This window comes from Cavia porcellus, unplaced genomic scaffold, assembly GCF_034190915.1.
Source record: "Cavia porcellus strain 051 isolate PalLab524CR breed Dunkin Hartley unplaced genomic scaffold, mCavPor4.1 scaffold_16, whole genome shotgun sequence".
NCBI classification, from domain to species: domain Eukaryota; kingdom Metazoa; phylum Chordata; class Mammalia; order Rodentia; family Caviidae; genus Cavia; species Cavia porcellus.
Window position 1 is genome coordinate 10,603,889 of NW_026947499.1, and position 22,517 is coordinate 10,626,405.

Sequence of the window (22,517 nt, forward strand, 5' to 3'; positions counted from 1 at the left end):
TGGTCACGTGCTGGAGGACTCACCCTGCCCCGGCCCTGGCGGCTGCAGGTGGAGCCAGGGGACTCCCGGGGCCCAGGGGGCAGTGGGCGGGCGGGCGGACACCTGGAGCCGCAGTTTCGGTTTCCAGCTCCCCCCGCAGGGCCGGCCACGTGCGTGCGGGGCGGGGTGGGGCGAGGGCCGGCAGTCTGACTTTCGTTTCCCGGAATCTGGGGCTGCAGCCGCTCAGCCAGGACAGAGCAGTCCCCGGCTCCAGGACAGATCTCAAGCGCTGCCGCTGCCAGGCGCCCCAGCCACCAGCAAGAAATGGGAAACTGGGAATCCCTAGTGTCCTCACTGCCGGCTCAGGAGCTGGGCACCTTCGTCCAGCAGCAGCTGCGGCCCCAGGAAAGCTGTGAGCAGCAGATCTGGGACGCGGTGGATCACGTCTGCACCGTCCTGCTGAGAAACCACGACCCCAGGTTGCAGGGTGTGGCAGTGGTGAGTCGGGGCTGGGAGGTCGTGGGGAGCCAGGGGAGCCCCGTCAAACACCTACTACGCGCCATGTCCTGGGCTGGACCTCGGGGAGATGGAGGGAGATGGGGCAGGGCCAGGCTCTTCCCTGCCGGGCTGTGTGACCCAGGCAAGCTGCTTAACCTCTCCGGGCCTCAGCCTGTCAGTCTGTAAAGTGGGATTGGAGGCTTCAGCACTGACACTCTTCACACCCAGTGGCACTCAGTAAGCACTCAGGGTTGTTTCTGTCCATCCCACTCCAGTACGAGAGGGTAAACTGAGGCTGGAGGAACTTAGTAAGTGACCCAAGGTGGCCTCAAGAGCGAGGAGAGGACAGGGCTGGGCTGCAGGTCTGGCGGGTGGGGAGGGGATGCAGGCCAGGCGCCAGGCCTCCAGCTCTGCTGCGCCCGTCCTGACTGCTGCTGTACAGAGTACCTGGGGCAGCCCACTTTACAAAGAAGAGAGGGTTCCTGGGCACAGTGTCCCCGACAGGCCAAGGTGGCCCCACCTGGCCACACCGCCAGACCCAGAACCCCTCTGACCCTGGGGCAGCTGCAGGCAGCAGACAGCAGGACATATTCAGGCCACGGTGCCACCCCCTGTCCCCTTCCCTGCAGTCCTGTAACCCTGTGGCCTTGGCCTTGGCATATCCACTGCCCAGGCTTTGAGACAGCCGGACAGTTGGTGGCCTCTGGCCCCAAAGCTGAGGTGAGTTCACTTATTTAGACTCATGTCAGAGCTCATGTCGGGTCTCTGCCTCAGGCCATGCGTGCCTGACACTAGGGAGCCTGCCCGTCAACAGTAACACCTTTCCTATACGGGGCACCGTGCTGCCTGCCAGTGACCCCAGCACTCAGGAGGCCGAGGCCAGCCTGGGCTACGCAGCAACTGTCTGAAAGCAACAATGACAGCAAAAATAGTTCCCAACCCCAACTTGAGGGCCCTGGCCCCCATCCAATCAGCACCCCTGACCCCAGGCATCCTCTTTCCCACCTTCTGTCAGTGCAGATCAACTATGCCTGTTTTTAAACTTTATATAGCTGTCAGGTGGTCAGCCATCCCAGGTTACCCAGGACTAAGGTTTTTCCTAGAATGTGGGACTTTCATTGCAAAGGGCTGGAATGTCCTAGGTAAACCAGGACAAGGGGGTCACCCTATAGACATGACATCATGCCCTGTGTACACTTTGGTAAATGGCTGCTTTCACCCACCACATTCATGAAATTGATGTTATTGTGTAAGTGGGCATCCTTTTTACTTGCTGTATAGTATTTCATAGCATGATAAACCACATTTGTCTGCCTCAGAGCCAATGGCCATTTGAGTTGCCTCCAGTTTGGGACTAGTGTGTACAACACTGCTATGAGCACAACCACTGGGCCTCTGGGTGGACAAAGGGACACTGACCTCTCAACTTTAGGATGATGGCAACATTTTTTGGCTTTCACTTGAGGAATGTTACCGGCTGCTGGAGCCCCCTGTAATTGAATTTGAAAGGGTCGAGTCTCGTATCTGCTATTCTTTTACCTGCAGGGTGGCTCCTTCGGCAGGAAGACAATGTTGAAAGGCGACTCTGACGGCACCCTCGTCTTCTTCCTGGATGAATTACAACAGTTCCGCGATCAGATGAAACCTCAGCACAAAACCCTCGAAGAGATCGTGCACCAGCTGACGGGCAGTTTGAGAAGCTACAGCAAGCTGCTTGAGTGCGAGACCTTTGGGACCACATTCACGGTGCTGACGAGGGAGCAGAAGGTCACCTTCAAGGTGCAGACCGCCTTCAACGCCCTGGGTGAGTGTTCCTGGGGTGAGGACAGCCCAGACGGTGCCGGTGGCCTCTGGGAGGAGGCACAGTCCTGAAGCCTCCCGGGATGCGAGCCCGAGGCCGAGGGGTGCAGAGCCCCCAGCGGCTTCCCGAATCTAGAACGGGGCTTTCCAGCCACGCGTGGGCTTCCCGGAGCTGGTGGGGTGCCGCTCAGCTCTGCGCCCGCCACGGCTGCTGGGGCCTGGCCACAGCTGAGCACCCGGGAGAAGAGAAGGAGAGGAGAAGGAACGGGGTGCGCCGGGAAATCAGCCTCCCACCCAGGTCACGGTCACAGGGCGGCAGCTTCCGAAGGCCGGGGACCTGCCTCTCTGGCCTGCGCTCAGCACCGTGCTGAATGCCACCGCGCTCCTCGGCCCCCTCATTGTTCACTTGGTGCCAGGCTGTGCCCGGGCTCTTCTGTCCTGAACGCTCTTTTTCAGCCTTTCCTTGTGGAGGGTTCCAGCCTGGGTATGTCCTCTGGCCTCCTCCATCTGGGTTAGACCCACGTCCTCTGTGCTGGATAGGAAGCTGTGCTTCCGTGACCATGAGATACCTCAGGGACACAAGGTGACTCTTTCAGCTCTCTCCTGGCCCAGCCCTGAGCTCCGGGAGGACGGTGCCATGGTCATACTGTTCTCTGGCCTCCTCTGAGTGTTTGCTGTCGGTAATAGTTGCTGGATGGACAGATGCACGGATGGACTGCTGGATAGCTAGATGGAAAATAGGTGAATGGATCATGGATTAATGGATAAATGGTTCACTGCATGTGTGGAAAGAAATGGATAGATTCATAGATGTGGATAGAGTGAGGGTGGATGGATACAAAAATGAAAATGAATGGTGGATGAGTTTGGAAATGGAAAGATGGGTGGACAGGGGGCGGTTCACTGGGTAGACGTGTGGATGGGTGGCTGATGGGTAAATGGATGGGTGGGCTGATGTGGATGGATGGATGGATCCATCAGTCAGCTGACGATGGGTAAATAATGTGAGTGGATGCGTAAATACATGATGGATACACATGGGTGCATAAGACTCAGCATAGTCACAGCTTAAGTGCGAAGCACAAAAGTACATATATTCACAGACCTAAAGGATAAACACTCAACCTCTCCTTAAGTGGGAAACCAGACGTGACAGGGCAGCGTGGCCAGTTAAGGCAGAAGTAGGAGAAAGCTCCAGGCCAGGGCACTTTCCATCCTCCACAGTGTCAGGAAATTTCTGAGTTAGAACAGTTAGCCCAAAGCGTCAGAGACACCCGGATCCGAGAACCATGCGTCAGCAGGGCAGGTGGGTCGCCCTGCATTCTTATCCTGGTCGCACTCAGCCGCCAACAGTAGGATCAGACTTTAAACCCTGAGTCAGCGTCCCTGGGGCTGCTAAACACCGTGCGCATGCGCCTGCTCGACGCCGGGCTGCAGTAGGGCGCAGACCCGCGAGGCTCCGGGTCCTCCAGGGAGTGCGGCCTGCTCTCGGGTCCCTGGAAGCACCGTGGTTGAAAACGAGGCCAGAGCGCCCTCTGCTGGGCTCTCGCAGTCACGCCAAGGTGATGTGAGAGCCAGAAATGCACTTCCCACGTGTGACCACCAGGTGGTGGTAGAGTTGTCTCCGGGCAGGGGATACATTGCTTTCTTTACTAGAGGTGAGCCTGGCTAACCTGGCCTGTCTTTTCCACCACATTCCACAGGCCTCCTTCAGCTCAGTCTCTTTCTCTGTCGTTGGCATCTCGCTCTTTTCCCGGGCTCTTCTGCTCAAGGAACCAGGCGCCTGCTCCTTTGACAGCCAGCTGTCTCCTCCTCTGTCAGTTTGGCACAGCAGATGAGAGATTCCTGGGAGCCAGGCCGAAAGCCCCCGGTGGACAGGGAGCCCACAAGCCTCTGTCTCAAGAGAGAAAAGGCTTCACTCATAAAACTGGCTTTTGTCACCGGCCTCCGGGACCTGCCTGCGCCTGCCCAGCCTCCCCGGGTCCCTGTACCTGACCCCATAGAAACCTCACCGAGGCACTCAGCTGCACAGCCTGTCCTGGGTGACACCGCGCTTCCTCTTCTTCTCCTGGTGCCCTTGATGCTCCTCTGGAGGAACTGCTGTCCCGTTTCTGGCTGCATTTCTCATCCCTCTCTTCGGTCTGGGGGTCTCGTCTTGGGTCAGTACCATACCATCTCCGTGACAGTCATCTTACTGATTTATATATTGAAAAATCTCAAGATGCTTTAAAGACAAGGCCTCACTGGTTGCCCAGGATGCCTGGACCCTCCTGTTTCAGCCTCCTGAGTGCCAGGGTCACAGGTGTGTGTGCCATCGGACGGGGTCCTGCAGGGCAGCCTCTCACGGGTCAAGCGGTGCTGCCCACCCGGCCCTGACCTTCCTCGCTGACCCACGCGCACTCCCTGAGCCCAGGGCCCTGAACCCATGGGTCTCCCTGTCCCCTCTCTGTCAGGTGAAAGCCAGACTCCCTCCCCCTGGCTGTACCGGGAACTCATCAGATCCACGGATGAGACCAAGGCCGCTCCGGGAACGTTCGCTGTGTGCCTCACCAGACTCGAGCAGCAGTTTTTTGATAAGTTCCCCCGCAAAGTGAAGGATCTGATCCTCCTGCTGAAGCGCTGGTATCAGCAGGTAATTTGCAGGTCACCTGTTGCTTCCCTTAGCTGATATAATGATAACCTGGAGAGCTCAGCAGCCTTAAACCCACAGCTCACGCGCTCTGCGTCTGTGACAACAGGAAATGAGACCTGGCTCCGGAGGCTGCTCCCAGCCTCTCCCCAACCTCCGCAGCGCCTTTATTTATACATTTGGCAGCTCGCTGTCACGTGACAGCCTTTTTTGCCTAGCAGCCCGCTGTTCAGAGCTGCTGGGGACAGGCCTCGCCTCCCCTGCACGCGTGATCAGCCTCCAGCCTCGGCGGCACCTACACTGTTTCTGGAGCTTGGATCTGATCTCAGGGCCTCGCGCGTGCCAGGCGAGTGCTCAACCACTGAGCTACACCCCAAGTCTACCTTCCTTTTAAGCCCCGCCGCGAGAATCCTACCATACACAGATCGTCTCCCGTGGCTCAGTATTCTGTCTGTGAGACTCAGCTACATTGCTTCGTGTAGAACTAGTTTTTCATGTTTTAGGTCGTGTTATATCAATGTACCATGCGTTTCTTTTTCTTTTTCTTTTCTTTCTTTTTTTTTTGAGGCACTGTGTCACTGTGCAGTTCAGGCTGGCCTTGAACTCACTTTGTAGCCCAGGCTGGCCTCCATCACGCAGCGACCCTCCTGCCTCAGCCTCCCAAGTGCTGGGGTTACAGATGGGCACCATCATGCCCATGGATGCCAGCTCCTTCCCAAATCGAGGCTGTTAGGAACGAGGTTACTGTGATTGTTTGCTCAGGGTCCTTTGTGAGTTTAAGCCTGTATTGCTCTTGGGTGAATATGCAGGGGTAAAATTTCTGGGCGCTAAGGCACATGCAGATGTGTGTGTTATGTACCTGGTGTCTTAGCTACTTTCCTTGTTGCTGAGACAAATTCCATCTAGACACAAACCGTAGCACACAGCCTCGCCACGCTCACATGTGTGTGTGTATGTACACCTATGTGGGCCCACGCAACACACATATGCAAGACACGTATTTAACTATTTCAGTTGATAAAAGTTTTTATTAATTTAAGCAATTTTTACTGGTTCTTATTTTTATCAAATCGTACCGGGTTTTGAGTTTTATCAAATCGTACTGGGTTTTGAGTTTTATTTTTATTTTACGTTTGCAGGCCTCAATGCTTGCATGCATTGTGTAGAGCTGGTGCGTGCACAAAATGCCGGCCAGCTCCCTTTGCATCTCTTTCCTCTCCGTCCCTCCTTCCTCCTTCCCTCCTCTGTTTCTGGTCCCCTTACCTTTCACAAAAGATTTGTCTTGTATTTTGCTCTTTGGATTTTTCACATAAGAGAAACCATGCACTATTTAAGTTTCTGTGTCAGGTTTATTTCATATAAGTTACCATCATGGCTGTGTCTAGAGGTCCCCCCGAGCCTCACGCACTCTTGGGGGGGCTTTTGCAGCGGCAGCCGGATCTAGAGTGCCTGATTGATTCCCGGTGCGATGCTGGGGTAGGGCGATTTCTAACTCGGTCTCCTGACTGGTTTAGCTCTGCCCTAACCCCGGCAGCCTGGGTACAATCCAAGAGGCAGAAAGACACTGCTAAGGTCCCTTATTGCTTCTGCTACCTTGTGGGTGTCGGGAACTTTTCTCTGTGACGCCCCTCTGCCAAATTACTCTGCCTTTGAGCCAGTCAATCACGGACTGACGCCTCTCAAACTGTGAGCTAAATAACCCTTTCCTCCTTTGACTTGTGGGTGTCAGGTGTTGTCTCTGCAGTGGGAAAGGGACTGGGACGATTATAGTCAGCCTGTGGCTGTTCCAAGCCACACTCCCATGGGTAACAAGAGAGGCTCAGCGCTCTGCGCCCCTGGGGCACTCTCTGTCCTTCGGCGGGTCACAGCAGCTTCTTAGACTTTCCGGTTTCCCAGTTTCGGCCCCCTGACTCAGGGGGACCTGGGCCTCCTCATCGGGGCCACCCTTGTCTTCTCCACAGTGCCAGAAGAAGTGGCCGTCTGGTGTGTCACTGTCCACCTACGTTCTGGAGCTGCTGGCCGTGTACGTCTGGGAGCAGGGCTGCGGGGCCGAGGATTTTGACATCGCAGCAGGCGTCAGGGCCGTGCTGGGGCTGATCCTGCAGTGGTCACAGCTGTGCATCTACTGGACCGTGAACTATGACCTGGAGGACGAGACCGTCAGGAACAGGCTCCTATGCCAGCTGTGCTCCCAGAGGTACCAAGCTCCCACCCCCAGCCGGGGTGCTGTACCACAGCAGGGTGCACCCCGGGAATGAGGTCTCTGCCTAGCCCCGCCCAGCCAAGGAAGCAGAAACTCAAACTGGCACATGGTGCTTGGGAGGGCGGAGGCCAGCACTTTCATCCTGCGACTCAGGGTCCCATTTTGTACTCTAAACAAACACAGCAGAAGTGTTCTAGAAGGCAGAGGCTGGGAGAGACAAGCGCTAGCAGGCGGAGGAGACTCCTCTGTGACTTGTTAATGGCCCAGGGCATCTCTCCCTCTTTTATTTTCTTGGGGTGCCTGTTGATTGAACCCAGGGCGTTCACACTGAGCTACAACCCAAAGCCTTGCTAAGCACCAAACGCCCAGATTGTGCTCACACTTGTAACCCTCCTGCCTCAGCCTCCCAGAGGGCTGGCATTACAAGTGCTGGTCGCCAGATGAGTGGTTCACCTCTGAAAAACAGAGCAGGCAGGGCCAGAGAAGTGGTGGTCACACAGACCACCGCGGCAGCGGAAAGGGCCAGCAGAAATCAAAATCCAGGGGGCTCGGTGTCATCCGAGATCCTTCCTTCCCCAAAATTAATTCTGTGAGCAGCTCTGCTGACCTCCTGACTGGTGGATTCCTAGGCCGGTCATCCTGGACCCGGTGGATCTAACCCACAACCTGAGCAGAAACGTCCCACAGCTGCCGCTGCAGGCAGATGCACGGCACTGGCTGTCTTCGCTGGGCCCCACCCCGGCCTGGAGTGTCCTGGTAAGGGCGTCCCCGTCCCATTTGGCAGGGACATCATGCCCAACACCCCCACGAAGTCCCACCCACTGGTTTCCTGGGGTGGGGTGGGGTGAGACTGTACCCTCCCACGGTTCTGGCCCTGCCACACCGCCTCCGAGGCGGCAGGGGATTCCAGCCTCGCGGCTACTGGGTTCCTCAGCCTGTGTCCTCGGCACTCCAGCCTCTGTGCCTGGTCTCCAGTCCTCCCTGGACTCCGCGTCCTCTTCCCCCTGCGTGTCTGCCTTGGCCTCTCTCTCCTCCTACACCAGTAGACTGGGTTAGGCTCGCACTAAGGACTCAGCTGAGCCTGACTTGTCTTCAGATAAGATTCCAGTCACGGGTGCAGCAGGTCAGGACGCCTAAAGCAAGGACCTGGCCTTCCCACTAGGGTGATAGTAACCTGCAGAGGGCGATAAAGACAGGCTCACGCATGAAGCAGAGAGAGGGGGAGGAGCCAGAACAGGAACACAGCTTCCAGGCCCCGCCCCCAGGGCCCAGGCCACACCCACAACGTGAGACCCTGTGGGACGTCTGATGGCCAAGCCAGAGCCGGATCTCTTGGGACAGCCTTCTCCAGCCCAGAAGCGCACATGGCATCCGATCCTTGTGTCTCTCCTCTCCTGCGTCATCTTTTAATGCCTGCTGTGGTCATTTGTGCTCTGCGATCTCTGTGCCAGGCCTCCAAGACCATCCAAGCCCAGGAACCACTGCACAGGCACTGTGAGCCCTGGAACGCCCACATGCACATGCGTGTGCACACACGTTCATTTTCACACATGTACACACATGCATGCACTCATGCACACCTGCATGTTCACACACTCACTCCCACATGCATTCGTGCACATACCATGCATACTCTTTCACATGCGTGTGTGTGTATACTCCCACACATGTATGTGCACACACATGCATACTCACATATGCACACCAAGTGTTCTGACACACATATACACACGTGCACACACACACACCCTGCATGGTCTGCCCTGTGTGGGGGCCTCATCACCCTCAGTAACTATGAGGTCCACTTCCAACATCTGGGGGTCACCAAGGTCACCCTTTGGCTGTCAAGGTGGGGGTCTCCACACCCCCAGTGAGCTGAGCCACCTTTTCTTTTCACCAGTGAGGAGACAGCATCTGCCCACAACTGTGCATTTACCTCCTCACATCACTGTACAAAAAAGCACTGAATGTATCATCTTACCATTCTGGTCCTGGGAGGCTGTGTCTGCCTCTTCTGACTTCCTGAGGCTGCCTACAGCCCCTGGCTTGCAGCACCATCCTCCAGTCCTGAAGTCAGAGGCAGCATCACCCCAGTCTGTCTCCCACTTCCACCCCCACGTCATCTCCTTCCTCCCACTGGAAGCCTCCTGACCCAGGGAGACACCAGGGCCATCCAGGGCCACTTCCCTATGGCTGGGCCTTGCAAGCCTGCCAGGACAAGCATTCAAGTCTCCTCTGGGCAGCGAAGAGAGGAGTCAGAGGTTTTCATTTTGGGGGGCCATGGATACCACCCTAACCTCAGGCTTCTCTTGGGCTCTGTTGCTGTAAGGACTATGGCTGGAAGAGCTGTCTGCCCCACGGCTGGGGCTCAGGAGGAGGCTGGCAGAGGGCCCAGGGCAGGCCTGGAGGAGACCCTGAGGGCTTGAGGGAGGCTCACGGCTTCTGTGTCCTTCCCCAGCCAACGCCTCTCTTCATGACCCCGGGCCATCTGCTGGACAAATTCATCCAGGACTTTCTCCAGCCGAACAAAGATTTCCTCGAGCAGGTCCGGAAAGCCGTGGACATCATCTGTTCCTTCCTCAGAGAAAACTGCTTCCTGAACTCAGCTAGCAAAGTGCAAAGCACCATCAAGGTGAGCGTCACCCTTCTCCCCAAGGCTGCCACCCTTCTCCCCAAGGCTGCGTAGGGGAGTGGGCAGCTGCCACCAGAACCCTGAGGAAGGGGAACTTGAAATCAAGGTGGCGAGGACACCAGTCTGGGGGCTATGCGTGGGCCATGTCTGTCCATAACGACCTACTTACTCCCTGGGCTGCTGGCCTCCCCCTGCCGCAGGGCACCTTGATGCCTCTTTCCAATCTCTACCTCTGTCTTCGAATCCTTCTCCTTTGTAGTGAAAACGAGACTGAGTTCAAGACTGAATCTTTCTCCTCTTTTCTCCTGTGACATGGCCACCAAATAATACAAATCATATAAGGGAAAAGTTATAATTCCAACCTGGTAGGTGTCTAAAACACCGGGTCCATTTTCCGTAAAACCAAAGAATGAATTGTAGGAGCAACAGAGGTTAAGCGTGGGAAGAATTTACTGAGAGAAAGAAAGCTTCTAAGAGGCACAGAGAGGGGCCTGGAAAGTGGGTTACCAACCAACCCGTCTTCTCAAGGGTGTTTTATTGAGCAAAGCCATAAGGTGAGGGGGGTTCAAGGTGGGACAAACTATAGTTAACTAATAAGATTACAAGCATAGTCAGCTAGGTAAGATTGAGCCAATGGGAAGTCACAGCGTGGGTGTGAGGTGGGGCAAAACTGTGATGAGCCAATAAGATTACAGCAAGTAGGTTGCTTGGGTAATATTGATTAGATGGGGCTCCAATGGGGAAGCGAGTCTCAGAGCAAGCCTGCATGGGTCTGACAAGGACTTTCCTGGAGCGGGTGGGTTAGCGAGGTTTGGTCCCCACCCCAGGATGCCAGGTGTCTATTTAGACCTTCAGTCACTGCTGTCCATCCCTAGGGGAAGCAGACGTGGGGCAGGGGGAGGTCCTCTTTCCTTGAAGCCTGGCCTTCAGGGAGTGTTCCTCCTCCCCACAGTTGTCTTCTGCAGTGTGACCTCTCAGGGTCCACCTCTGTCTGACTGCGCACAGTATTTTTTTTTTTTTTTTTGAGGCAGGATCTCACTATGCAGTTCAGGCTGGCACAGTGTAGCCCAGGCTGGTCTCAAACTTGCAAGGATCCTCCTGCCTCAGCCTCCTGTGTGCAGGGATTACAGGCGTGAGCCACTACGGCCAGGCTGCCTACAATATTTCTAAATAACTTAGCTGTCTATAATATAAGGACACTTTTCATTAGATTCCAGGCCCCACCTTAAACCAGGAAGATCTCGAGATCCTTAACTTAATTATATCTGCTAAGACTCTCTTACCATTGGAGGTCACATTCATGAATTCATTAGGCTTTTTTATGCATACTTGAGAGGCAAATAGAGAGAAGAAGAAAGCCTTTATTGAGGAGGAGAGGCGTGCACAACTTATGGGGCTGGGCTTTGTCCTCTGGCCAGAAGGAACCGGGCAGAAGGTTAAGTGACCTCTGGCCAGAGGAGCAGTAATGATGTGTGAGGGACTGATTGGAGTTTTCTTCACACGTGTGGACGGGAAAGAAGACGTTGCACTCAGGGCTGAGCGGGGAGGAGGAGGACGTGGCCATCAGGGAAAGTGTATTTTTGCACTGGTCTTCCGCCATGCTAGACTACCGCCATGATATTCAGCGATTTATATCAGGACAGAAACCTTTTAGAGCTCCCAGCAGACTTACCTCTTGGGGGTCACCGTTTAGCCTAAGCTGAGCGTGCCTTCAAGCAGAAAAGGAATCCCTGTCTTCCTGTGAGGGGGCCCAGTGCAGCCCATCAACCGAGCCACGGTCTCAGCACTGGGTCAGTGTTGTCCGTGGCTCCAAGGCCAGCGCTGACACCCTATCCTCTGTGGCCATCGGATTAGATGAGGTTGTACACTCAGATCCGCACACACCACACACAAGAAGGTCACAGAAGGGAGCATAGCGTTCACATGTGTGCACAAACATCTGACGTGCAGTGGCCGGGAGCCATGTGCACGCCGAGTGCAGATCTGTGTGCAGATCTGAATGAGGTCCCGGACACAGCAGTGGAATCCTATGAGTGGCGTGTACACTGCCTCACTAACTGGATCGTAGTGAAAACAAGACTGAGTTCATGAGCTGGATTATAATTCCGGAAAGACATCAGGCACAATCTCATCTGCTCAGGAGGCTGAGGCAAGAGGGTCACAAGTCCATGTTCAGCCCAGGCAACTTAGCGAGACCTTGCCTCAGAGTGAAAGAAAAGGGCTGTGTTCTAGCTCAAAGGTAGAGCGCTTGCCTCCCACACACGAGGCCCTGGATTCTGACCCCAGCACCACAGGAAGGGCAGGACGGAAAAGAATTGTGTGCATGTGTTTTCTCCGCTCCTTCCTGACACCCCACTAACAGGATAGCAAACAAAGAAAAGGTCTATCTTAGTCGCTTTTTTCCTTGTTGGGACAAAATACCCCAAAGCTGTACTTTAAGGAAAGAGCGGTTTATTTGGCTTGCAGTTTGTAGAGGTTTTAGCCCATAACTGGTTGGCTCCCCGGCAAGAAGCCAGGACAGAGGAGCCTGACAGGAGAAAGCTGCTTACCTCACGGTGTCCAGGAAGTAGACAGAAGGACAGGAGAGCCAGGGAGGGGAAGGAACCTTCCAGCCACGCCCTCCATGACCCTCTTCCAGCCAGCCCTGAGCCCAGAACCCAATTACCTTCCAGAAGGTCATGCCTAGGAGCTCTTGGGGTTTCGGGGGAACATCTAGATCTAAGCCGTAACACAGGCCACAGCACTTCAGAGATGAGGAAGAGGGCCATCTGGCAGCTGAGAAATCACTGCCTATCTTTGTGCAGTTCATTGCAAGTAGGAAAGGGCTCTCCTGCTGAGGAGAGGAAGGGGCCCCCTGGAGAAAGAGGGGTCAGCCAGGGAGAGGCCAACAGCACCCAGTGGTGTTCACAGGCGGGCTGCATGCATGAAACGGCTGGACAGGAACCTCGGAGGACGCGTACACAGAAATGGGACCGGCTTCCGCTCACGCCCTCCCGCACCCGTAGTCAGGCCTACATCATACTTGCTCTGCAGACATCGGGAGGAGGAAGGGGTCAGCGGAGAAGCCTGTGTAGCACAGACCTCCGTGACCCATGACATCTAAAACATGTCCAATCTGGCCCTTCCTAGACAATCTGGGACCACTGTGCCCCAATTAGTATTCCGCAGACTACTACGTCAGGCAACAGAGGAAGACTTTCAGGGCAGTCAGTTGGATTTGTTTGAGGTTAAGGAGATTCAAATAAAGCAGATTTCCTTAGGAAAAATCTTTAGGAAACTGACTTGCAGAGCAGAGCGTGTACCCCTGGCCCATGGCCTCTTAGCGTCAAAAGGACACAAGGCGAAGCATGTTGTCACCCACCCTGGGAGAATGTTGCATGTTGTCTGTGAGTTGGTGCAGTGAAACATTTGGAATAGCTTGAGCTCTAAGTGAGGCCTGGGCAGCACCTGTCCCCGGAACCTCCTTAGTGCACCCTGTGGTGCAGCCCCTGGGGACTGGGGACCCGAGCTGCTGTGACTCAACATCCCCATCTCTCCAGGGAGGGTCCACCGCCAAGGGCACGGCGCTGAAGACGGGCTCTGACGCCGACATCGTCGTATTCCTGAGCTCGCTGAAGAGCTTCCCCTCCCAGAAAACCTGCCGCAGCGAAATCGTCCGGGAAATCCGCCGGCAGCTGGAGGCCTGTCAGAGGCAGCGGGAGTTGGAGGTGAAGTTTGAGATTTCCAAGTGGGCGGCGCCCAGGGTGCTAAGCTTCTCGCTGAGATCCAGAGACCTCAATGAGAGTGTGGACTTCGATGTGCTGCCCGCCTATAACGCGCTGGGTGAGGCACCCCGACCTGGCTCTGGCGGGGGGGGGGGGGGGAGATGCAGCTCGGGGCTCAGGGAAGGGTGGGGGCAAACTCGAGCCTGCTCTGGGTCCAGAGCCCCTGTGGGAGCATCCATAAGGGTGCTGACACCGTGCACCCGTGCAAGAGCTCAGTGAAGGGTCCCATGGCACCCGGGGCCCCTGTTAGACGCACCCCCCAGTGCCATCCGTGGTATGTCATAACGGGGGACAGAAGAACTCTGTACCAAGTTGTAGAGAAAAATCAGCAAGTAGAGAGACGGAAATGAAAGATCAGATGTGGGAAGCAAAAATGTAGGAAATCTGGGCGCTCGCTGGAATCTTAGCAAAACCACCCTTTAGAGATGCAGTGTGGGTGACGGGGTCATCACATGAAAGAAAAGCCATGGAGAAGCTTTTTTTTTTTTGATACCAGAATTTGAGCTCAGGACCCTGCATTGCCAGTCAGGTGCTTACACCTCTGAGCTGCATCCCCAGCCCTGAGAGGCATTTCTAAGTCACAGCCACCAAGACCCCAGTCCCTTCCCTCTGCCCGGTGCCCCTCACAAAAGAAACAATAGCATGCGATGAAAATCGGCAAATGTTTTCGGTAGAGGGGAAGATGGCGAATGTTCTCGGCACCAGTGTCCACATGGTGTTTGTCTGGACTCTTTCATCCCCGTGGATGAAACTGAAAAGCCCGTAAACACGTTAACAAAAGGGGGGGGGGTGTGCCCCAGTAAGACTTTATTGACCAGAACACGGAACCAGATTTGACCCGGGGCTGCAGCTGGAGAGCTGGGCTCCGAGGAGTCTTTGCGCGACACTGAAAATCTTGTGTGTCTCTGTTCCGTATCTGCTGAGAGCGTGACAGATGACCAGTCCACCGAGGAGCTCCATCTTAACCTTATTTCCGTCCAGCAGGCGGTACCAGGTGCTGGTACCGTGTCAGACAGCGCAGGCACAAACTACTCTGACGGCAGCTTCTGTGTTCACGCAGACCCTCGCTTTTCAAAACAAAAAAATCTTACTGCCCTGGGGATGATTTCCGTATCTTAGAAATTCAACTGTACCAGTCTGGTTCCAGCACAATTCCCAGAACTGAATGACACTTCCAGGAGTATCTTGAAACTTGTGGATGTCCCTGCGTACCGAGACACAATGTAAATGTCTCCCCCACACCAGGTCAGAGCAAGTCCACCCTGCAGGCCTACTCGGAGCTCATAGATCTGTACAGATCCTCAGACGTCATCGGCGGCGAGTTTTCTGTCTGTTTCACAGAGCTCCAGCGTGACTTCGTTAGCTCCCGGCCCACCAAACTGAAGAGCTTGATTCGTCTGGTCAAGCACTGGTATAAACAGGTAAGGCCAGCGGGTTACTGTGCTCACAGGAAGAGGTGAGCGCAAAGCCAGCCTCTGTCCCAGCATCGCCCCCTGGGGAGCTCCTGCTCTGCTTTGGCTGTCTCGCAGGTTTCTGAGTCTTTCACAATGCCGGCGAGCACAGGGTCAGTACATCCCCGGTCATCTCCCTTACTGACCCCATCTGATCCCCCACTCTTTCCTCAGTGTGAAAGGAAAATGAAGTCAAAGGGATCCCTGCCCCCCAAATATGCCCTCGAACTGCTCACCATCTACGCCTGGGAGCAGGGCAGCGGGGTGACTGATTTCAGCATTGCTGAAGGGTTCCGGACGGTCCTGGAGCTGGTGACAAAGTACCAGCAGCTCTGCATCTACTGGACCGTCAACTACAACTTCGAAGAGGAGAAGACAAGGATGTTCCTGCTGACCCAGATCCAGAGGACCAGGTGCTCTGACCCCAGCCCGCCATCCTGACTGAGCCCGATTCCCTTCCACACTGGCTCGGTGGCCAGGCTTCTCCTCCCTGGGTGCTGAGCCACGCCTGGCGTGAAGCTGGGGTCAGGGCCGTTCAGTGTCTCCAGGGACAAGCCCGAGGGGAAGGAGGAGGTGCTGTCCAGAGGGAAGAGAGGGGGCACTGAGGCACGCGGTCCCTAAGTTTGTCACCTAGGTCAGAAGGATGTGCTTGGATCTGTTAGTAGGTCTAAGAAAAGACAACATTATTATCGTCGTGGGCTGGCTTATTATTATGTCTTTATTAGATCAGGTTTTGTGTTGGTTTGGGCAGTACTGTAAGTCCCCAACTTATGATGAGTTCTGTTCCAGGAGAACGTTCATAAATTGAACTCATTCGTAAACCCAACAAAGTGCGTCTCATGTACCCTTGACAAAATATATAATGTAAAGCATCCACACACACATGCACAGATACTGTAAATGACTATTTTTACTTTCACAGTTACCTTAAAACACTACAGCTACTTCTGCAACTTGTTCACACGTAGGAATGTGCGTAATGCAAGGTCTGTTCCTATCTGTGAAAGTTTGCAACTCAAATGTTCGTAAATCAGGAACTTACAGTACTGGAGACTGAACCCAGAGCCTTCACACTGAGTTATATCCCCGGACCTTTTTAAAAAATATTTTATTGTTAGACAGATTCTTGCTAAAATACCAAGTTGCCCAGGTTGGGTTTAAACTTGCAATCCTCCTGACTCAGCCTCCTGGAGTGCTGGTATCACCCTTAGCTTGTCAGATTTTATCTATCCTCTTAGACCTTCAAGAATAGTAAGGAACCTTGGCACAGGTGCTGAGCACTGCCAGCAGGGAACAGAGATCATGGAAGGAGAAGGAAAGGAGAGAGCTTATAAAGGAGGATAGAGAGAACAGAGATGAAAAGGCAAGCCCCCTGGGAGGCTGCCACAGGCTGGGACCTGCTTGGCAACATTGTATTTGATGACAGATAGCTTGCATCTCAGGGGACAGCAGAGGCCACAGTTACATGCCATTTCCCAAGTAACAGCTTTCAAAACTCTGAAACAGAGTATATTTGGGAAGGACACATTGTTTGATCACTGAAGCCATCAATTTGAAAGAAACTCTGTTTCCTTCTAACCTCTCTAGGCCTGTGATCTTGGACCCCGCTGATCCCACTGGTGACGTGGGTGGTGGAGACCGCTGGTGCTGGCATTTTCTGGCCAGGGAAGCAAAGGCATGGTTTTCCTCCCTCTGCTTCAGAGATGGCAAAGGCAGCGTTCTGCAGCCATGGAAAGTTCCAGTAAGTGTGCTCCAGTAAGAGGAGGCATCGTCTGCAGACAGCTTCGTGGCAGGACTGCGTCAGAGAATTTCTCCTGCTGCTGCCACACTGAGTAATTCAGCCACAAAGATCAAAACAGCTCAGTGACGGGGGCTTCCACAACCTCTCCCTTCCCCCAGTCTGTTATAAGCAATCCTGAGGGGGGAGATTCCAGGCAAGTGGTGCTTTCTCTGGGACAGGTGTGCCCCGCTTCGGTGGTGCTAATGACTTTCTCATCCTTAATACTCTTGACATTTGTGGCCGAGTGATTCTTTGTCTAGAATGGGGCTCCCCTGCATGGTAGTGCAATGGAGATTTTAAAATTTCAGCAAGCTAGCTAGCAGTGTGACTCCATGTAAGACAAGATATGCTCCCCCAACCCACCACAGTTAGATCACCAGCCTCAGTTCACTTTGACCAGCTGCATCCGGCTGCTTTTTACAGACAGACAGTCCCAGGTCAGCTTGACCACATTCACCTGGGCTGAGTTCCCACCTAAAAATATATTCTGTTTTGCTAGCCTGTTCTACAAAAGACAGACCAGCCCAGTCAAGGACACACTTGACTGTATCCCCCTCACCAGCCCCAACCCCATCTTTGGGCTCTCGTACCTTAAGATCAAGAACCCCCACCAGCTACACCTGCCCAGAACAAAGCTGCTGGCCTGTGTATATGACCCAGCCTGTGGAACCACCGATGTACTAACTCACTATCAGCTTATGTACTACCTGCTTGCAAAACCTATATAAACAAAGCCTGGACCTGACTTGGGGCTGGTGATTTGGAAGCGGTACCCCCCAGCCCACCAGCGTAATAAAGAGTTGCCTTCCAGCTCCGTGGTGCAGAGCAGCTTCCTTTTTGGTCCAGTACTGGGTTCTGCACAGTAAGGTTTTGATCCCAGGCTCTGCCTGTCTGCTGTACCCAACTGACACCATTCAGATGTCTCAGTGAGAGGTTGAGGCTAGAAGATGATCACAAATTTGGCTCACCTTAGTGAGACCCTGTCTCAAATCTTCAAACTTTGGGTTTCAACCTCTAATTTTAAACAATTAAAAAAACCTCAAGGAATTGTCACATGTAGTCTGGGGTGCGAAAATGCCCCCAGGTGTGATCTAGGCTTCAGACAAACCCCTCTACCTCTAAGCATAGGCTCAGCTCACTCATCAAGACTTGCACTGGTGAAAAACACCTGAAACAAGGTCTCTGGCTGTAATTTCCTTCCCAGATGTAGCCCCCAATTTGGGGGTGCGGGGGCTGCACTCTTTTCCCCTGCAGCTATCACGGCTTAGGGAATGCTGCTTCCCTCTAGGCCGTGCAGTCCCCGGGGAGCTGTGGAGCCCGCATCCACCCGGTTGTCAGTGAGGTGCTGTCGGTACAAAGTCATTTCCCGTGAAGTCATTTCCCGGGATGGTGCCGCTAGAAGAAACACCCAGAGTCTGCTGCCAGCTGCTCCCAAAGCATCAGCTCCCAAAGGAGGACCAGCCCCATCCCCTCACTGTTCCGCCTCCTCTTCTCTCGCTTCTTGGACCCTTCTGGAAGCCAAGATGGCAAGCCCTTGGTGGAGGCCCCGCTCTGTGACGGACGTGCCTGTAACAGCATCTGCTGTCCGCCGGTGCTGCAGGCACCAATTTCTGTGCCCCATTCTCTATTTTTCCAGACCCCCCCCTTTCCTGTAAGTCTTACAAAGGAACCCCCTGTGCTCCCCAAGAAGCCCCCACTTGGGCTTTGGCATCACTCTGAGCTTGCTCTCACAGTCTTCTGTCTCCTCCATCACCTGCCTCTTTTCTTCCCTTCTGTGCACAAACCCTCCTCCTCCTGCAACGCGGAGGTCCCCGGCCAGGAGACAGCCACTGTCTTCTCACCATCAGGCCCCCAAGGCTCGCTTGGCAAGGGTTGCTTCCCCTAGATGAGCCTGCTGCCCGCCCCCCTTCAGCAGGCTCCTCCGGCCACACCTGAAGGCTCCTCCCTCGGCCTCTAGCTTCAGAGATACTTGGGGCCTGGGTGCTCTCACCTCATAAGCCCCTACTTATGGTTTTATTTCCACAGCTTCTATAAGAACAAAGAATCTGCCTGGCCTTTCTGCCCTGATACTTCCTGACACAGAGCATTAAAACACATGGCATTTCCTGGCCAAAGTGTTCTTTATCTCCCTAACAAGCCTCTCCTGACCCTCTCTTCGAGGAAACTAATGAGCTGATGGAGAGGGCTCATGGGGTGTTTCAAGGGAGGGACTTTCAGTCTTGCCCCCAAAATCTCTAGGGAGGAGAAAGGGTTAGAGACTGAGTGCAATCACAACGATTTAATCAGCTGTGCTGGATGATGAGACCCCAGTTACCACAGAAGGAGAGCGAGGGCATCTGGAGGACGAGGTTTGGGAGCATCCAAGCTGGCGATTCTCCAGCATCCCGTCTCCATGGAGACCGAAGCTGCCCTCAGGACTCCATGCATCTCTTGTGTGTTACTCACTTCTATCTTGTCTAATAAAATGGTGATTGGTGATGCAATTCTTTCCCAGGTTCTGTGAGTCATCCAGTGAGTTATCAAACTCAAACGGTCATCACGGGAGATGCTAATCTGCAGCCACATGAAACAGAGGGGCAAGTAGCCCGGGCTCCCCCTTGTGGCTGGCGTCTGAAGCAAGCACAGGCCCGATGGAGCTCCGGCTCCTGTGTCTGGGGGGTCTGCACAATTCCAGGTTGCTAGAGTCCACCCTGACTCACAGGACAGGCAGCTGGTGTCAGAGGGCTGGTGCCGGACAAGGCAGAAGAAAAGATGAAGAGAGGTTGGAAAGTGCAAGAGTGACCCAGGTGTGACGGTGCTCACCTCTCCTCCCAGCCCTCTAGGAGGCTGAGGCAGGAGTGAGTCTGAGCCTTGTCTGGGCAAGTTAGCAACAGAGCAAGGCTGTGTCTCAAAATAAAAAGGACTGGGCTGCAGCTCAGTGCCAAAACCTTGACCCAATTTCTGGCACCTAAATAAATAAGCAACTAGAAATGAAATGAGCCACTCACAACCACATACAGGCAGGGAGGGACTGTTTCAGACTTTGACACCAGTGCCTTGCAGCAACCAACAGACAGTTAAATTGGTTAAGAGCAGAGACAAGAGAATTCACGGTTATCAAGAACATCGATCACTACTAGAAGTAACTAAGAGTCAGATGTGGTGGCACACATCTGTAATCCCAGCACTCGGGAGGCTGAGACGGGATGATCACCATGAGTGTGAGGGCAGCCTGGGCTACACGGTGAGTTTGAGGCCAACCTGAGCCACGTAGTGAGACCCTGTCTCAAAAAAAAAGACGAAAAGTAGACATAACAAGGACTCTAACCCTTTCTCAGAAAAGTTGGCAACTAATGCAACAAATAAGAAATAACGGAACCCAACCTTTATAGTACTTCAGGGTACACAAGTTGCCATCGATGATGATAAAAATTGGGTTTTTTTAACAAAAGAATTCTGTTTCATAAGCACTGAGAGGGTGACAAACTCAGACACACTGTTCTGTGGTCTCTGGTGACATAAATGAGTTGGGCAGGGATTATCCCCGGCTGAGACTGTTGAGTGAAAAGCTGACGGGGATCGCTGTGACAGGGAGCAGTGTCACATCCTGAGTCCTCAATTAAGTCACAGCATCAGTGAAGGAGAAACGATAGGCCTTCAGGGTGCAGCTCGGTGGAAGAGTACGTGTTTAGCAAGCACGAGGCCTCGAGAGAGAAAAGACAAGAGCAGGAGAAAGCCAGACAGAAGGCTGGATGTGGGTGCACTAAGCGGACTTGAAGGTCAGGACCGAGGCCTGCGCTGCACAGCTGGTTACCCTGGCAACCAGGTGCAGCTCCTGTGGAAGGAAGGACAGTGCCGAGGAGCAGGGACACACGGCAGTGACCAGGGCCCCGGAGGAGGCCGGGGAGAGTCTGGGCAGAAATGAGGTCCCAGCGTGGGGAGTCTGTGGATAAAGGGGTCGCCTGCATCCTGGTGACAGGGGCTTCCGTGCTCAGCCCTGGCTTCTCTGCCAAGGTGGGTCAGATCTGAGCAGGAAAAGGGGCAGCAAGAGGCTTAAAATTCCTGAGCCTCGCACCCTCCAGCACATCACCAGCTCTCCTGTGCACCCTTCTCTACATCAGTGCATACAGCTTAGTGCAACTTCGGAGTTCAGAACATCAGGAAGGCCCGGGACCCAACTGCAGAGGGTTGGGACCACAGTTCTGGGAGCTGGGAACGGTTCTCAGCACCATCCAGCTGGGAGGAGCGGAAGTTGGCACCGTTTGTAAATAGGGTGGGGAATCTGAACTGCAGAACTGGGTCCCCACCGACAAGAGCAGGGTTTCAGGAGCTGCCGGGGCTGTGCTGGGTCCAATCAGTTAGACAAGGGAGCAGTCCGGAGCGCGGGGTGGCTCTGGATTACAGCCATGGCTGTAAATGCTCACAAGGCACCGACACGGCCACCCTGCTGACACTTGATTCTGCCAGACAAACCGGTGTTTAGCTGTTTGATTAATGTGAGCAAAACCATCACAGTTTATCTCTGGAAGGAATTGCTCTCCTGGAAAAACCACAGGAGACCCAGGGAAACAGAAAGAGGAGACTCCAGCAGCCCACTCAGGCACGAAGATCTAGGAGATAAAAACCTGAGCCACAGGCCTGATCAAGAGCCTGAGAAGAGGAGGAGGGGCCGGGGAGGACACGGTCCAGTGTGCTGCGTGCTCAGCAGGTCACAGGGAAACCGTCAGGCTGCATAATTACCACACGGGTACAGACAAGCTGCAAAACAGTTTATAGTCCTAACATACTCCTTAAGATAGGTCTCATTATTGTGAGAAGAGCTATTATTAATGAGAGAGAAAGGGAAACTATAGGGTCATGTATCTAATTTTAATTCATAGACTACAGAATGTACCTCCCCGTGCAAATTCACAAGAATTTATCAGAAGTCACATGCTCAATAATGATAGAAACAGGAGTAATAATAATAATAATATAAATAATAGCACCTTTTGGTATCATTTAACAAAAGCGGAGATTATTAAGAATTCTGTACAAGGGTATGACCTGGAAATTTTAAAACTTTTTATTATTAAACAACTCTTTGATTAAGAGAGCAAACAGAAACTCAAATTGCTGGATTTCTGAAGGATAATCATAGTATTTGGGAACACATTTAATACAGGGATCAGAGACATACAGAAACCTTAAGAACTTTTATAAATAAAAAATATGAACATCAGTTGATGAAAATATCCCAGCTCAAAGTTCAGTAAAATAAATAAAAAAGGTTACAGTAGAGGATCCCTAAAGAAAGCGGGGAAAAGGCCGGGATACAGCTCAGTGGTGTGAGCCCTGCCTGGCAGGCGCCAGGTCCTGAGTTCGATTCCCAGTACAAAAAAAGTGTTAAGAACAAAATTTTCAAGAACCAAAAATTTATGAGAGAATAGAAATGCAGTAGATCTAATTAATAAATGAAAGTCCTGTATCAAAAAATAAGATTAAACCAGCTAATATTGTCAAGAAAAAACAAGAGCAATCAGCAAGGGCAAGGTGAAATAATTATGGAAACAACAGAAAAATACAATACCGTAAGAAGCTGTTTCATCTCTACACAAATGAATTTGAAAACCTAGATAAAAATGGATTCCTAAAAAAATAATAGCTGGCCCCATAAGAAAAATTCATAGACCTGTTTCTGGCCTAAAGGTAGAGAACATTATTAAATATCTCCCCAGACGGGGCATGCACTTTCACAAGAGAAATCAACCAAAACTTCAAAGGCCAAAATCTCAAATATTCCATATGCTGTTCCAGAGAATG

The 22,517-nt window shown here is 53.3% G+C and overlaps 1 protein-coding gene and 1 long non-coding RNA gene across 3 annotated transcripts; one reads left to right on the top strand and one right to left on the bottom strand.

Moving 5' to 3' along the window:
- Positions 1 to 205: 205 nt before the first annotated feature.
- Positions 206 to 19,219, top strand: Oas2 (2'-5'-oligoadenylate synthetase 2). 2 transcript variants are annotated; one of them, XM_063225682.1, is made up of 11 exons: positions 206 to 477; positions 2,023 to 2,281; positions 4,731 to 4,909; positions 6,868 to 7,103; positions 7,739 to 7,865; positions 9,568 to 9,741; positions 13,281 to 13,563; positions 14,751 to 14,926; positions 15,131 to 15,369; positions 16,544 to 16,697; positions 18,025 to 19,219. In XM_063225682.1, the coding sequence occupies exons 1-11, from the start codon at positions 304 to 306 to the stop codon at positions 18,106 to 18,108; spliced, it is 2,085 nt and encodes a 694-aa protein (XP_063081752.1). In that variant the 5' UTR covers positions 206 to 303; the 3' UTR covers positions 18,109 to 19,219. The 2 variants fall into 2 exon arrangements, with proteins under 2 accessions (XP_063081752.1, XP_063081751.1); XM_063225681.1 differs by having other exon boundaries at positions 16,544 to 19,219.
- On the bottom strand, positions 1,906 to 4,736 carry LOC134470634 (uncharacterized). The gene is made up of 2 exons (XR_010039636.1): positions 4,290 to 4,736; positions 1,906 to 4,170 (listed from the first exon to the last, which is right to left on the bottom strand). It is a non-coding gene; the product is annotated as an uncharacterized LOC134470634 (long non-coding RNA).
- Positions 19,220 to 22,517: the final 3,298 nt, after the last annotated feature.